This window comes from Salarias fasciatus, assembly GCF_902148845.1.
Source record: "Salarias fasciatus chromosome 7 unlocalized genomic scaffold, fSalaFa1.1 super_scaffold_4, whole genome shotgun sequence".
Taxonomy (NCBI): domain Eukaryota; kingdom Metazoa; phylum Chordata; class Actinopteri; order Blenniiformes; family Blenniidae; genus Salarias; species Salarias fasciatus.
The window spans coordinates 5,047,243-5,059,910 of NW_021941229.1; the positions used below are offsets into that span (position 1 = coordinate 5,047,243).

General features: G+C 50.9%; 1 protein-coding gene across 1 annotated transcript; it reads right to left on the reverse strand.

Annotated features, from left to right (window-relative positions):
- Window positions 1–2,323: 2,323 nt before the first annotated feature.
- On the reverse strand, window positions 2,324–12,468 carry akna (AT-hook transcription factor). Its single transcript, XM_030085581.1, has 21 exons — window positions 12,189–12,468; window positions 11,079–11,742; window positions 10,718–11,003; window positions 9,744–9,833; window positions 7,920–8,070; window positions 7,769–7,878; window positions 7,624–7,683; window positions 7,431–7,549; window positions 7,186–7,351; window positions 6,965–7,112; window positions 6,708–6,885; window positions 6,359–6,593; window positions 5,611–5,717; window positions 5,308–5,429; window positions 5,079–5,235; window positions 4,019–4,162; window positions 3,831–3,937; window positions 3,451–3,560; window positions 2,868–3,048; window positions 2,648–2,768; window positions 2,324–2,561 (listed from the first exon to the last, which is right to left on the reverse strand). Exons 1-21 carry the CDS (start codon window positions 12,406–12,408, stop codon window positions 2,324–2,326), a joined length of 3,714 nt encoding a protein of 1,237 aa, XP_029941441.1. The 5' UTR covers window positions 12,409–12,468.
- Window positions 12,469–12,668: the final 200 nt, after the last annotated feature.

A 12,668-nucleotide genomic window follows, 5' to 3' on the forward strand; every position in this document is an offset into this window, starting at 1 on the left:
ATGCTCTGAAACCTGCTAGAATGTGTAAAAGGTAGAAATTTTCTCTCATCTGTTCCTCTGTGTGAGTTTTTCCCGGAAGCGGCAGGAGGAGGGACGAGCAGCCTGAGAGCTTCACGCTGTACAATACATCAGGCACCATGCAACGTGTGTGTGTGTGTGTGTGTGTGTGTGTGTGTGTGTATGTGTGTGTGTGTATAAATCTATCCCCCCCCTACATTGGTGTTCATGCATGCTTGGACTTGTGTGGACTGTTCCTGTGTTTGTGTCCCGAGAGCCGCAGAGCGACGCCGAGTATCAAATCCAATCCAATCCAATCAAACGTGCTGAATGCAACATCCAGAGTGTATCCGCTCCCAAAGACGCCGCCGGGCGAGGAGAGTGACGTGCAGAGATCCCTGTGGTGTGTGCTTTTGCGGTTTTTTTGAGGCGCAGAAGAGAATAAGCTCTGTTAAAAATGAAAATCAAAAGAAGCCCGAGTCGTCCCTCCTCCGGCTGCACTGACTGTAAAGTATTTCCTTTTTTTTTCCTTTCTCTGGAGAGACTTCACGTTTCAATGTGGAAAAGGCCGTTGCTTGCTGATATTTACTGATAATCTTAAAAAGGGCCACTTGTATTTCAGTATTGTATCCTGTCAGATTAAGTCTCCTCATTGGTTAGTGACGATGTTTCATTGGACTTTTCATGCACTGAGTAGTGTTGTGTATCTGCCATACGTTGCTGTTTTAGCGTCTCACTTGTTGACTGGTGATATTTCTGACTGTGAAGTAGTGATCTATATATATATATCTTTTTTTTTTTTTTTTTCCTTTTGAAAATGTGAAGCCGCCGTGTTTGTGATGTTTTAGCCGTAGCTGTTAGTGGTCAACTGGAAAAAAAGAACTAATATCTATATTTTCTTTGTCTGTTTCCTCCTTTGGTGCAATGTAAACCCCTTCAAATGGTGAATGGCTTTGCAAGGGACAAAAAAAAAAACAAAAAACAAGAAGAAAAAAACTGAAGACAAACTGCAGCCACTTTTCTTTCCTCCCTTCCTCTTTTCCGGCCAAACAAGTTGTATATTGCACTATGACGCGTTTTCTGTGATGCAAACGCTTGACTTTGTGTTTACCGAGTTTTTCTATTATCATTTGCTGTTGTATAGAGTTTCCTCCGTCGGACCCGTTTGATTTCTATCAAAGTTATTTATCAAGAGCAAAATAATACTGCAACATTAGTCTGTCCTGATCCTGTTTAACTTATTGGGATTGTATGTTTGCGAGTGTTGAAGCACAAACAATACTTCCATGTGTACCGAATATGTACTAAGGCTGTCTAATAAATTGGCTTCCATTATGTTAAAGGCTGCGCACGTTGTTTGTAAGCAGCGTTTTAAGAGTTTGGGAAGTTTTAGCTAAACACAGATTAAAGACAGAGTTGGGTTGGCAGTGATGAACGCTTCATCAGTTTATTAAAATAAACATTTCAGTTTTAATTGGCTCAATAGGACAAAATGGTAGAAAACAATAATAATAATAAAAAAAACATTAGAAATAACAGAAACAGATTCCGTCTCTGTTTAAGTTTGGAAAACATGATTTCCTTTGTGTTCAGTCTGGAGGATATTTGGCTCACTTGTCGGCTTTTCACACACTAAACACAACCGAGCGACTTCATCCAGCGTCTCGGGTCATCTCCCTCCTGATCAGACGCTCCGTTATCGTCGGTGCAATTCATTTACAGCCCGATCAAAGGTTTCCGCAGCACACCGGACTTCATTTTCACATCTCTAGAAACTATAGACCAGGGTGCCAAACATAAGGCCAGTGGACCAAAATGACCACGCAGGAGGCTCCGATCCAAACCACCAGGCAAACGGGGAAAATTGGATTCATGTTGAGATTTTAGTCATTTTCTCTAGTAACTGTTTTTTTTTTTTTGCAAAAATATCAACATTTTCATCACTCATCCTTACAATTTAAATTTAAAGGCTATTTTACCGATCCGGCCCACTCAGGAGGACGTTGCGGTGTGTATGTGGCCCCTGAACTGAAGAGCGTTTGACACCCCGGCTATAAAACTAGTCAGACAATCAAAGAACTAACAATTCTTTAAGAGCACAGTTCTGCACAGTACCAGGGTGACAATCAATGTGATCTACAGTACTTCAATATCTAAGAGTCATCTGACGGGATTGCAGCTCTTCTGGTATACATATCTAAAGAATTCATGTTTGAATCCCTGAGATCCATAAAAATCACCTTTAAACACAGAAACTGAATGAATCAGCAGACAGATTCTCCCTCAAACCCAGAGATCCGTGCTTGGCGGCGCCCCCTGCTGGTGTCTAGGAGCCGCAGGACTGAGCCAGCAGCTCCTGGTGCTGCAGGCCTGCGGACAGACAGCGGGCCATGTGCCTGGACGTCTGCTTCATGTGCCGAGCCGCCCGGATGGCTCGGTCCAGGGAGTCGTCCACGGACGGGGAGCGCCTCGCCCTGGCCCTGGCCTCCACGCGACCTCTGACCCCCGGCGGTGCGCCGGAGCTGCTGTCGGGAGGGGTCAGGTAGAGCGGCGACGAGCAGAGCCTGAGGAGGGCGGCAGAGAGGCCGTGAGACGCAGAGCGTGTCGCTGTGGCGTTTGGGAGTGTGTGTGGCCGGAGGAGGCGCCTTACAGCAGCTGATGCGGACACGCCGGCTGCCAGAGCAGCGGCGCAGGGGGCGCCGCGGTCCTCGCCGCCTTCTCGGGGGATCGGCTGGGCTGGCGGACGGCCGAGCGCGAGTGTCTGCGGCAGTCTGAGAGAGGCAGGAGCCGCATTAACACTTCGGATAATTAAAACCCGTCCCTGTACTGCAGAATGAGAACACAGAGTCAAACTGCTGACGCTGAATGACACAGCAGCTTCTGATCCCTGACCTGGCTCAGGACGCCGCTGCAGCTCAGGGCCTTCACAGAGAGGACAGGGAGCGGCGGCGCGGCCGGGCTCTCTGTCGCCACCATCTGGCCGTGAGAGTACAGACAGGACAGAGAAGAGAACGTCAGCCGCTGCAGAGGGACGGCTGAGCAGGATTTAACCTGGAGGACAGGAAACGGGCTGAGACGAGCCGCTGGGGATGAAAGGAGGGCTCTCACGTTCGGACCGTCTGTGACGAGACACAAGGTGAGAGCGAGGAGGAACTCCAACGCTTCGGCCGTCAGATTCATCTGCTGCTTCAGACTCGACACGAGGCTGCCCTGCAACACACACACACACACACACACACACACACACACGAAGCGCTCTATAAACATACAGTAAAACACACACACGACAAAAAACAAATCAATAAAATACAAGCATGCAGGCTGCATGAAAACTGTCCTGAAGCTCCATTAAACTGTCTTCAACCGTCTGCTGTCACATCAGAACGGCGCTGGAGGTCAGAAACGGCACTGAGCGGTGTTCTTACGGTGCGTCCTCCTCCTGCTGCCGCTCACATGCGAGCAGAGGGCGTCTGGCGCCGCCGGAGTCTGAGTGTATCTGGACACGTGAGGCGTCTGCGGAGTCTGAGACTGAACCGAGGTCGACCTCAGGTCCGATCTGGTCACTGCAAACACAAACATTCGATCAGACGCGACAAACATGACGGATCTCCCAGCTGCAGGACTGCTGAAGGATTCAAAATGACAAATGAATTTATTACATGTTAAACTCAAACTAGTTCAGGGTTTAGCGTCGGCTATTCGTCCCAAATGAGTTGAAAAATTCCATTCAGTTCATTTGGTGGTTTGGCCACATTGCAGCCCCTGGCGGACTGCTTTTGTTCCACGGACCTTACGTTTGACAACCCTGATGTAAAGTTTTGAGGGGAACTCACAGACGCCATGTTTAAGTGCAGACTTCCTCCTGGCCGTCGGTCTCAGAGGAGACTCGTCCACTTCGTCCAGCGTCGGCGTCTCTGTCCTCCCCTGCTGCTCTGCAGACCTGAGCAGAGCGACGATCAGATCAGAACAACCACGGAGTACCTGCCTCCGCGCCGCTCTGGACACGGTGAAGACGAGTCACCTGATGCGCGGCGTGGGCGCCGGCGTGCTGTGACGGGAGGAGCGGGGCTCAGCCGGAGGGCCCGGCTGCTGCCGGCTCCTCAGTTCGCTCTCCAGCCGCTCCCTCAGCCGGGACACTTCAGCCTGCAGCGTCTGGATGGCGGCGCTGAGGTCAGAAAACACAGGTCAGCCAACACAAACGGCTTCTCCATCACAACAAATCCAAGTTCAAATTCAAACTCAGGCCAAGTCCAGGAAACGAGATTCCCTGTCAGGGAATTAGTGCAAAGTACAAAATATAAAGAACCCACACAAACATTCTTCACATACAACATTTAAATATTCCCAGAGGAAGGAGGGAGGATCCAGAGTGCTGAAACAGCATCAGGAGCAGAGACTTAACCGAACGGTCAAATAAACAAACTGGTGAAGTGCTGAGCAACGTGTTCCTGTGAGAAGCTGCATGACGTCTAATCAGAGCTCAGAAGGACAATCAGGGACGGAGGAGACAAGGCATTAGCTTTCCTGAGTATCTGCTAGTTGTGCAGATCTGTTAGCGCCACAAAAGTCCTGATAGTTGAAGAAAAACTCTTCAAAAGGTTGCAGTGGCAGAGACACTGGCTGCAGCACAGTAGCTGGAGCATTTCAACACATCCTATATTAACCGGGGGACATCCCATAATAATAACCATGCAGTTGCAGTAATATCTCTCTGACATGATCTTTATTGCAGAATCGGTCTCAGAGCTGTTGCACTGAACCCATCAGAGAGTGAGAGTGTGAGTTTACACACACACACATCATGCAACGCCACTCCATGCAGGAAGCGCGTGGGAAAACCTCCGAACCTCGCCCTCACTGAGCTGCAGCGACTCTGGAATCAAACACCAATAAAAGGAAGGTGGGTGACGGATGACATGACAGGACGATGAGAGTGAAGCTGGTAACGAGGCTGTGCAGGAGAACCGCCGCGGCAGGATTCCTCCTGGAGCCTCTGCAGGGACACACACTCTGTTTGCACAGCCATCGTCATGGCAGCTGCTGCCACACACACACACACACACACACACTCACTCACTCACTTGCAGTGCGCCACCTGAGGGGAGCTCAGTGAGTCGCCATGGCGACGGCGTGCAGCTGGAGACGAGGAGGAGGAGGAGGAGCTGATGTGGGAGGTGTGGAGGGAGTCGGCGGACGGTGTGTACGGCTCGCTCCGCTCGCCGTCAGACTCGCCGTGAGCTGTGGGAGCAGAACGACCAGCGACTGTCAGGAAATGGACGCTCGGCTCGGGCGGCGTCTCGGTACACTCACTGTTGACCCCGGTCCGCTGAGTCCAGCGCTGCGGCGAGATGTCAGAGCGCCGCCGGGGTCCCTGCACGCTCCTCCTGGGCGGCTGGACGCCGAAGCGGCGGGCGGCGGCGGGCTGTGGAGCGCTGCCGCCACGGGAAGGAGTGGAGGTAAAGATGGAGGCTGCGTGTGGACGGCCGGAGTTTCCCAGCAGAGACACTGAAACACTGACGGTGTGTGTGTGTGTGCGTTTCATGTAAATATAAAGTGCAGTGAATGTTTAAAAAAAAAAAAAAAAAATCACAGATGCAGAGCAGGACTCGTCACCTCTCTGGCGCCCTCTGCTGGACGGGACTCTGAGCTGCAGCGCCAGTCGGACGACCGCTCTCCGAGCCGATGAAGCCGCTGTCCGTCTCCGGAGAAATAATCCCGTCCTGCCAACACAGTCCAGATCACACAACAGTCAGACACGTGTATGGAATTAACTCACAACACACAAACAGTCCAAGTTGATCTGGAGTGGGCCGGACCGCTAAAACAGTGACATTATTACCTTTGAATTTAAAGGTTGCTAGTTAGATAGCAGTGAGGCGGAGAGCCTTCATGGCAGCATCACAGATAAATCAATTCCTGTTTTACTGTTTTTATGTTCAACACTCTTAAAAAATTTGCAGAAAAATCAATTTGCTCTTTAATTGCCGGTCAGTTAGGAGCCTCTTGAGGGCCAGTCTTTGGCCCACGGGCCTTATGTTTGACGCCCCTGCTCGATCGGAACAATGAGACCTACAGGAAACAATTAAGATGCCTAAATCCATCAATGTCTTTCAATTTTAAAGCAGGCATTATATTATTTAATTAATTGTCCATTAAATTACTAATTATTGAAACTTATATAGAAAGCTGCAATATTTATCCAACGAACGGCCGAATGTACACATTTCAGCTCAGAGCCGGTCTGATGAAAAATGAATCAAAAACAATCAAACATGCTGCAGTCTGACTCGTTTTCAAGCAATATTCACAGTTTGCGGTTTGACTGCTCCACGCCACATTTCCAGGGTCAACTACAACTGACCTGGGGGAGCGGTCTCCGGGTCCCGGCTGCGGTCTTGGAGCTCCTCCTCCTCTCCGATGCAGCCCCGTCTCCCAGGCTGCTCAGGCTGCTGCTGTGCGCTCCGCCCTGCTCCAGCCTCCTCCTGCTGCTGCTGCTGCTGCTGCTGCCGCCGGGCTGAGCTCCGGGCCGGGGTGGCGTGGAGGGCCGGCTGAGGGCCGAGCTCTCTGCAGGACTTCCTCTGTGCGGTTTGCTGGTCCTGATAGGAGAGGACTCATGGTCCGATCTGACTTCCCTGATGACAGAAGACAGGTGGTCAGTGTACTAACTCATCAGACACAAACAGCATGTTGATATGCCTCTGAAGACTAACCTCTGAGGGACAGTGCTCTGGACGTCCTTGCTTCTCTGTCCTTGTCTTTCCTCGTCTCCAGGCTGGAAGTCTCTTTGTAAAGGAACTCGCTCCCTCAGGCCGTGCACGAGGAGTCTGGGAAGTTCCCTGAAGCTCTGGTTCCTGGACAGACACGAGGGAAAACATGCAGTGAGACGTCCTGGAATCAAGAGGGGGAGAGTTTCTCACATAGATCACCCCTCACGGATCAAACGGCTGGAGGAAGTCCGCTTCAGTACGTCTGTCTGTGTCTTCCGGAGGTTTGAGGCAGAACGAACTGGACGGTTCTTCACGCCGTGCCTCCTCTTCGTCGCTCTCTTCGCCGCCGGCGCTGGACTCCCCCTCAGCTGCCTCACCGGGACCGTCCACAGAAGGTACCAGTAAAGTCTGGACCAAGATCCAGATCCATTAAATTATCATTCTGTGTCTCTGCTGCCAGGTTAAAGTGCTCCGTTAGTACCTGTGGGGGGGTCGGGGTTCCTCTCCACTCAGCTGAATGTGCCGGTTCAGGAGGAGGAGGAGGAGGAGGAGCCTCGCAGACCGGCTCCTCCCGGAGCTTCTGCTCCACCCGCTCCTTCATCTCGTCTAAATGCAGGCCGCACTGGAAGATCAGGCCCTCCAGCTCCCTGACGAGGCAGAGCCAGCCGGTCAGCACCGATCGGCACTCAGCTGAGGCCTGCGGTGAAACCTGGAGGCCGATCCTACCGTTCAGGGTCGAAGCGGCTCAGCTCTGCTCCTGGCTGCTGCAGGAGTCTGTGCTCGTCTCTTGCTAACAGGTAGCCTCTTTCCAGGGAGTCCAGCCCCTCTGCGAGGTGGGAGAGACTCTGCAGGAAAGCGTCGGCGTGTCAGAACGAGAACCGGCAGCGAGTTAGCGAAATAATACGCTAGACCAGCTGACCGTGACTTCTTCAAGAGGCTTGAGTTTTCCACTCCGGAGGAGATTCTCCAAAGTCTGCAGCTGAGCACAGAAAACAGAACTGTTAGGATTACTGTCATCATCATCGTCATCGTCACTCAGCAGAATCAGCGGGGTCGGAGGTCACCTGCTGGAGGAACCTGTCGGCCTGGCTGAAGAGCACGGCGGCGAGCTGCTGGGAGGTGGAGGGAGCCGAACCTCCTGGTCGACACGGGAGAGATGAGGTGTGTGAGGGAGCTGTGCGTTTACACAAACACACATTTCAATACATTACAAACCCTGAGGAGTGCTGCGTCCGTCAGGAGACGCCGAGTCGATCTGGGCTCTGCTGGACTGAGGAAACTCCAGCTGGATGAGCTTCAGCGCGTCGTGGTTCAGTCCGGACGGCACACAGCGGCCGGCGCTCGGCGGGTCAGAGTACAGGCTCACCTGGTCAGAGACGGGAGACGGAAGATCAACCGTCTTTCCTGCTGTTATCAAACTTTACCGTTGGCTCGTCTGAATTCTTTTGGTTTATTCTGAATCGGTAAAAAAATCCCAGCGCTCTTGATACTGAGGTTGTGCTATAAGCGTGTCTGGACCACGTGAGGATAAGGTCAGGCGCGCTCCGCTCCTCGAGGACTCTCAGCAGTAATGACAGTAAATGGACGTCCGTCCCATTTGAGTGTTTTCAGCAGTGAATCACATCAAAGACCAGAGACTCAATCATCAAAACAACGCAGCCGGTTTATAAGATCCTTCACCATGACAACCGAGGGCTTCAGTTATCCCTGTTTCTGGGCTGAACTGATAAAAATATATATAAAATAACCAACAAGAACAATGACAAGAGAAGATAAGAAGCGTTCCGGTGGTCCGGTGTCGGTGTGAAGCAGCAGCTCCCTGTTGGTACGGTTTTTATTCTTTTGTTTTTATGACTGTTCTTACTGTTCAGCACTTTGTGTTGTTTTTATAAATATGAAAAAGTGCTTCACAAATAAAGTTTGATTTGATTTGATTTGACTGAGCGGCGGGCGTGGGGGGAGACAGATGGTGCTTCAGAGGAGGAGAGGCAGGGCGCTCCATAAGCTGATTTTAATTGGCTGTGATTGTAAAGGGGCCCGACTACTCTTTAGAGGCGGCACTCCAGCACTCCTCCTCAATCTCTTCCAGTTATTTCTCTTCCCTCTCAGGTGAGACCTTCGTCCTGCTCTGCCGGCTGTGTGCCGACGCTGCAGAGAATTACTGACGCCGGTCAAGATTACTAAATGAACACACACATTCTACAGATCTGTTTTCCTCACATCAGCTACAACATCAAGATCTGGCTAAACACCCGATAACGTAAACGTTCTCTAAGATTCTGCAGCTCTGCGTCCTGTGAGTTGTGACTGAGGTGGGGGCTTCTGAGGATCAGACTTGTTTTTAAGGTTTCACACAGGCTTCATTGGATAGAGAGTTGGGGAACTGGGAGGCCCGGCCAGCGTTTTAAAAAGGTTCTCGAGCTCCTCCAAAGCGTTTGACTGCCTCCAGCTGCCTGGCTCCCCGGGCGCTCGGCACAGCTGGCAGTCCAGATGAAGAGGAGTCGGTGAAAGCAGTGTAGAGCTCCTTCGACACTCCCACAGCGGATTCTCTGGGGAATCGGGCTGTTAACGTCACTTCAGCCCCCTGGGGAACCGCAAGTCTGGTCCGGGTTCACTGGGTGTTTGAAAGGTTCCGAGGCTTCAGAGGAGTTTTTTTTGGGGAGGATTCGATTCACTCTTCACGGACGGGTCTGTCAAAGTCACTCAGGTCTGCCGGGATGATCATTATCCAGCTTCCAGCTCATTAACTCCAACAACTGGCAGTTCGCTCTCCTCTTAATACATCTCCGCTGACTGTCAGAGCCATTAGAAGGTAATTAGAGTTATTCACTTCACCTGCCGGTGGTTTCGCTCTCGCGGCTGATTGGTGAATATGAGCTTCACGTCCAGAGAGCCTAGATTTCACTCTGCTCCCCGTTAACATACCGGCAAGCTATGTTAACGTGACTGTTCGCTATAATGGCAATAAATACGAGGCTGCTATTTTCCTGCTCGCCGTTGGAGAGTGATGAATCGCGGCTGGATCTCCAGATTAATTACCTTGGCCTCCAAACGGAGACGATCGATGGTGTTCTCCGCAGCGGCGTACTTGGTCAGCAGTCTGTTGTAGTCGTCCTGCAGACGGAGGGAGCAGGAGAAGAGGAGAGGAAAAGAAATGTGAAGAGAGAAAGAAAACAAAAGGTTCACTAGTTTATACTGCGAGAGCGAAACAAAGAGGGAAACTCAAACGTCATCTAACATGATCTGTGTCTCATTAAGTGATCTGTGTTTATTTATGTTACACACACTTCACTTGCGTTCTGTTGTTGGATGAACCCTTAAGTCAGGTTCAATAACGGATACTGTTTGAGGAATAAAAACAGGTTTTTACTAAAGCACAGAAAGCAATGCCACTGTATTTACATTTGAGTTTTTCAGCACCTGTATTTTAGCTGGGTTCAGTTTTTTCTTTGGACTGAAGTGAAAAACTGTCAGATATGTGGCTTTCAGAGGAGGCAGTTGGTTTTTACATCCCTGTGTGTCTTCACAGCATCACACAGATTTAAACAGACTCAGTCCTGCTGTGTGTGCAGTGGGGTGATAGATGCAGAACAGATGTAAAAACACAACTCCTTATTCAAGATCTAATTCACAAGATAAATTTGAACTTATGAGCGCGATTGTTTCCCATTTAAACTCATACTTTAAGCTAACTTATTCCTGCACTATTTTACTTTTTACAGAAACAGTCAATAAATCCAATAAATATTGAACGGAATGTTTTGCGTTTCAGAAAGTTTCCCGTTCACACTGTGACGATGTTTGTTCACACAGAAACTGCAGAGCAGCGTAAAGCGATCCAGGTAGCATGCCAGACCACCAGTTAGCGCAGTTGCTTGTTTTTGTAACAAAACCACACGAATGCCTGCAGGGAGCAAAGTATTTTCCCCTGTTTCAAAAAGTTCCACCTTGGAAGGCGTTTTCAAAAAGTTGTACTTTCAGCAACAACCTGCATCAGAGGTGTCTCTGGGTACCTGGAGCTGCTGGAGCAGCGAGGTGGCCTGCTGGCGGCTCCTGAAGTCCTGAGGCGTGGTGGAGACGGCGACGCTGCCCGCTGGAGCGGCCGGCTCGTCAGCGGTGTTCAGCAGAACTTCTTTCACGATGTCAGCAGGAGATTTGAAGACCAGCGGCGCCTCCGGAGCGAGGGAGTCCTTCCTCTTGGGGAGCCGGCTCTTCGGGGGCTTGTACCCGGCTTTGGGGAAGTGAACCTTGGCCTCGACCCTGGACAGGTCTGGATTGTGGCGAGCCACATTCCTTTTCCTACAAGTGTGAAAATCAGGACCTATTAAAGTAAAACCGGAAACGTGGCTGGATGTAAAAGAGAAATCAGCTCACCTGGACGGATCCACTTCCTCTGAACACCTGCCTGCGTGCCGCCTGGACTTGACGGACTCTGTCCTGGCTGTGGAGGTGTGGAAAGTCTTCATGGTTCTTGGTGAGGCAGTGAGAGGAGGCGGCTGGTAAAGCCTACTGGAGTTTCCCGGTCTTTTTCCAGGACCTTTGCTGCCTTCGCTGTCCCGATTTGAAGCAACTCGCTCAGAAAACATTGCAGCTGGCTGCGGAGAAGCCCTGGGCGTTGGCTCTGGGCGGGGACGGCAGGATCTGGAGCTTTTATGGCTGCTGTGAGAGTCAGGAAGACTTTCTAGGAGGCTGATTTCTGGAAACGTTTCAGCATCTATTCCCGGGGCGGAAGCGAATTCTTCCGCGGTGAAATGCAGCAGGTGCGTCAAAGCAGGGACGGACTGAGACAGCTGGTGTTCTGGGACACCTGCAGGCTCCACATCCGGCAGGACGACGCTACACGACCGGGTCAGGCCGATCCTCGCATCACGCTCTGGAGCTCCGAGATCTCCGGAAGTGCAGAATTGCTCATCTTTGTAAGTACCACTGGTTTCGATCTCTTCCTCCTCCTCCTCCTCTGTCATGTCCAGCTGCTTCGTCCTCTGCCTCACGTCCTCGTCTTCAGACTGAGATTTGAAGCCAGCTTCGATATTATTACCTGGAAGAAACGAGAATCTTGAGGATCCAGGAAAACTATTTTCATGCTTCTGCTCAACAGTAAAGCAAATATTAGGGATGCACAGGGAAGAAAAATCTATAATCTGACTTCTTTGAAGAGTGAAGAAGAAATGTTTCCAGTGTTTTAGTGAACACAGAAAGCAGATAACCTTCTCTTTTCATGTAAAACTGACAGAAAATCTCTTGAGCAATGACATTAATGAATCTATCTTCAGTGAAGCAGACCTAACGTATGTCTTGGAAACTTTAAAATTATTGACAGTTATGATAAAACACCTGTTAGCTGCTCGTCATGTGTTCAAGAAGCTTCCTGGATGTTTGACTTACAGCTCGACGCCGCTGCTGGTAGATCAGCTGTTCGTGAATTAACACGCTTGCAGCTCGTTTCCTCCAACCGCTCTCTCGGTGTGACGGATCCAGGAAAACCGTCCACATCCACATCAGAGAGAGCTTCTCTCATCTCCACCGTCTCCAGTCCAATGATGCCGTTGTCATCCATCTGGCTTTCAAAGTCGTCATTATCCTCCTCCTCCTCCTCTTCCTCCTCCCAGATGTCGTCGGAAGCTTCTGTGCTGGTGGGCGAGGTGCGGACTGGGGCCGGGGTCCAGATCGGGACCCCTGCTGTGGTGTTCCTTCTGGTTTCCATTGAAGCTGGGGCGAACGGTCACGGTCTCAGCCGGGCGCCGGACCCTTCTGCACGCTCTTCGGTTTCCCTGGTGCTGCAGCGAGGGGGATTTTCAAAGCCATGCCGTAGAGAGGCTACAGGTAGCGGGACATGTCCTGAAGTCCCGAGCAGAACCAGCATGCAGGAGCTCCCAGCGTCTCGGTCAGTCAGCAGCGCTGGAGGAACAGGAAGCCTTGAGATGCATAACCTGAAGAAAAGGTGAATATAGACATGAGTGAGAA

Coding starts and splice junctions, on each gene's coding strand:
- akna (XM_030085581.1), bottom strand. CDS start 12,408: ATGGAAACCAGAAGGAACACCACAGCAGGGGTCCCGATCTGGACCCCG. Junction 3,049..3,450: donor CAGACGCCCTCTGCTCGCAT/GTGAGCGGCAGC, acceptor CCTGTCCTCCAG/GTTAAATCCTGCTCAGCCGT. Junction 2,562..2,647: donor GCGTGTCCGCATCAGCTGCT/GTAAGGCGCCTC, acceptor CGCCCTCCTCAG/GCTCTGCTCGTCGCCGCTCT.